The 3458-nt window shown below is 37.4% G+C and overlaps 1 protein-coding gene across 1 annotated transcript; it reads right to left on the reverse strand.

The window, feature by feature from the left end:
• Nucleotides 1–656: 656 nt before the first annotated feature.
• On the reverse strand, nt 657–3183 carry LOC146611697 (cytosolic 5'-nucleotidase 1A-like). The gene is made up of 6 exons (XM_085343542.1): nt 3160–3183; nt 2369–2464; nt 1994–2111; nt 1501–1629; nt 1213–1397; nt 657–971 (listed from the first exon to the last, which is right to left on the reverse strand). The coding sequence occupies exons 1-6, from the start codon at nt 3181–3183 to the stop codon at nt 657–659; spliced, it is 867 nt and encodes a 288-aa protein (XP_085199668.1).
• Between the last annotated feature and the right edge of the window lie 275 nt (nt 3184–3458).

Consider the following 3458-nt stretch of genomic DNA (forward strand, 5'->3'; position numbering starts at 1 on the left):
TAGACGAGCTCATAGATGGACTTTTTTTTTTTATCTTAAACTTTAATTTACATTTGACCTTTTGTATTGTCTGTATTGTCTGTTTGGGTAACTGGAGTTCTGTTTAATTAAGCCCTTTCTGTACAGTGCTTTGTGACTGCTTGTCTATGAAAAGTGCTTAATAAATAAACCTTACTTACTCTCTTTTGATTAAAATAACATATTTCAATAATAATACTTTAAATCTACATCCTGAAAGATTGTTTCTGTGTGAGGAAATCCAAGTCTACTATTGCATCTCTTTCACATAGTTCAGACTTTTTTTTTACATAATATAATAACACAATATTTTTTTATGAACATAATGTCACAAAAATGCTTTCATCACTTCTGCCATGCCTGTCTGATCTGCTGATTCAGTTGTTGCTTTTCACTCAAAAGTGAAAAGAAAACCATCAGCTGATTTTCACAAACAGCTGATTTACTAAGAAGCATTTGATAGAATTAAAAATTTACAAAAACAGTGATACTGCAGAAAAAACACAACAGACCACAGATGAGATAAAGATGTTTGTTTGTTAATTTATTTGCATTTATGAAGCATTATGGAAACATACTTTTCAAGTTCACATATTTCCAGCAGTTATAAAATCCAATCAGTGGATTGCTATTTATTGTTAGTTTGGTGAGAGCACCAGACATGCCACTGTGCCGACCTCCAATGCAGCACCAACGTGACACTGCTGGTCATCAAAGAAGATGTGAGGCTTGATCCTCTGCAGTGTAGGACCTTTGTTAGCCCCTCCCACAAACACAGCTTCATCAAGCTCCAGATCCCAGGTGTGCAGAGTGTTTAAAGCTCTGTAGCCGTCACAGCCTGCCCCTCGAGATGTCACCAGGTAGGTACGAATGGGACACTTCTTGTACAAGCCTCTATTATGCAACTTTTTCTGCAGTTTTATTAAAACCTCCAAAAATCCTCTGAATGGTCCCTGAATAAAGAAAAGAGAAGAAGAGCAGAGACTCAACACATGACAATCTGGTCAAAGCAGGAAAGTGCATTTGGATAATTTAGTTGATATCAGTCTATTTGAATGTAATCTAACAGACATTTTCTTTTCTTTGATTAAATATATATTGTTTATGACATCGCAGAAGGACAACATAACTATCATATAATTAAATGAGGTGTTATAAAATATGACAAGAAGGTAAAATGTGTTACTATCATACCCCATTCATTGTATTTTCAACATTTTGCTTCTCATTCTTCAAGTATTCTTGTAGTCCACCACTCTTGAACACGAGCTCTGACTCATTAGAGAAGAGGACAGCGTCGCCATCAAAGGCAACACGCAGCTGATTCTCAGACTTTGTGATGATGTTTGTTGGGGTGAACATGATAGCAGCTGCTACACCTGATGTAGGGACATTCATTCACAGTAACACACAGAGTCATTAATGTACAACAGCACAGACTGCACTTTGTCTTAAAATTAGCACCACATTTAACACTTTTACCTTCACTCAAAGCTTCCTGAACCTTCAACCCTGGTTCATCAGACAGGTACAGGTGGGTTTTGTTTCTTTTTAGCTCACACACAAGTTGATCTTCAGTCACAGATAAAATAGTGATGAGATCTTTCAGCCCTGAAAATAAGAATGAATGAAAAGTCTGCTGGACAATCTGTTTCCCCAAAACTGTTTAGATTCATCAGGAGTACTGTTAGCAATAGTGTTACTATTACTTACTTATATCTATTATTTTTTTTATTGACTTGCTTTAAAAGTACTTACACTTTCAAGTGTATTCTACTTTATTCTATTTTGTTTTTAGTTGTTTTATTTTCTTATTGTAAGCCTGTCAGTGATCTGTGAAAAACTTTGAAGGTGCTGTACAAATAAAGCCTGAATTATTTAGAAAGACTGGTAGAGTCAGAGAGTTAGAGGTTTCCTTATAAGACCCATCTATTTGAATTAATAATAAGTGTGTTTGGAGGTATCATTAACTCACCATGGATCATGGGATTGAGAAAGTCTGATGATGAGCTGTCATCAATGAGTTTGACTTTAAAGAGCTCCTCACTCTCAGGATAATGGTTTATAAGTTCAGCATTGACTGCCTTCAGAGCCTGAGAGCACAACAAGAAAGAGCAATTAAAATGAAGTGAATGTTAAATAACTGTGTGAGTGCAGTATGTATGTGCAGGTTTTTTGTGGCGCTTTCTCTTATGTGGTATATTCTCATCTTCCACAGTCATTAACGTCTAACCACTACATGAAATTGTGTGTGTGTGTGCATGCGTGTGTGTGTGTCTGTGTTGTGTGTGCGTGCGTGCGCACGTGTGTGTGTTGTGTGTGTGTGTGCTTTCCCCTCATAATATATGACCTTGACAAAATCGAAGGCAGGGCCATGGTCCTGCTGTTCCTGCTTGAAGAAGAGTCTTGAAGACATGGCAATGGTGACAGGGATCTCTGGTTCAAGCTGAAGGAGAAAAAAAATGTTCTGAGTATTCTAATACTCCCAAAATTCAATAAAGACATTTTTTTTGCATATCTTAAAAGTAAATTGTCAAAAGAAAATCTTATTTGACCTCTAATACAGCATGTATCTTAGTTAGTTGGTTTTAATGCTTTATCTGTACTTGTGTGGGGGGTTTTTATGAATGTTTTCAACCTTCAATCTCTCTCTGCCTATAAGACCTTAATGAAAATGACTGAATTTTCCTTGTATTCAGTGTATTCAGTTTCCAATACTGCCATTAAATTTTGTCTTCTGCTCTTGTGTCTGGTTCGATAACTCTTGTATACTCTCCCACTTTGTTTTTGTTATCCACAATTTTTCCTAACAGGAATCAATCAAATCATCCCACAGAACTGTTTTTTAGTGAGAAAAAAGAATTTCTGTTTAACACATGTTCAACACATACACTTATTGTTGTGATGAATAAGGACGTTTAAAAGATGGTCAGACGGAAAAACACAAACTCAGAAGAGTTGGTTTGTACAAAATGAAATGGCTGGCAGTGTCATGCTCTAACAGTCCTGCCCATTGTGTTTTTGTGTTTATTCTATCTCTTCCTCCCTATGTGTTTGTTTACGTCTTGACGGAGATGCGCACTCTCAGAAGCGCTCCAGCACTGACGCCTTCCACACCTGCGGTAGCTAACCGGATCTGACCGGCTGCCAGTAATTATCTGCCATCCTAGTGCTGTCTATTTAACAGTGTGCTCGGGCGTCAGCCAGCGCTGGAGCATTAAGCAAAGCTTGGTAATACAGTCGTGGCAGTATTTTGGATAGATAGAACTGTTGTTGTTTCACTTCACTGTAAATAAACTCACTGTTCTTCCCGAAGGAGCTCTGCATTCAAGTCCTCTCATTCACCACACCTTCACAGGCAGTGTATATTGTATCACAAGATGGCTGATGATTTGTTTCACTAACTCATCTACACAAAGGACTTCGAAGAGGCTACAGCA

This window comes from Diplotaxodon limnothrissa, linkage group LG19 (genome assembly GCF_057381915.1).
Source record: "Diplotaxodon limnothrissa isolate DT_005_m linkage group LG19, D_limnothrissa_male_GT1.1, whole genome shotgun sequence".
Classification (NCBI taxonomy): domain Eukaryota; kingdom Metazoa; phylum Chordata; class Actinopteri; order Cichliformes; family Cichlidae; genus Diplotaxodon; species Diplotaxodon limnothrissa.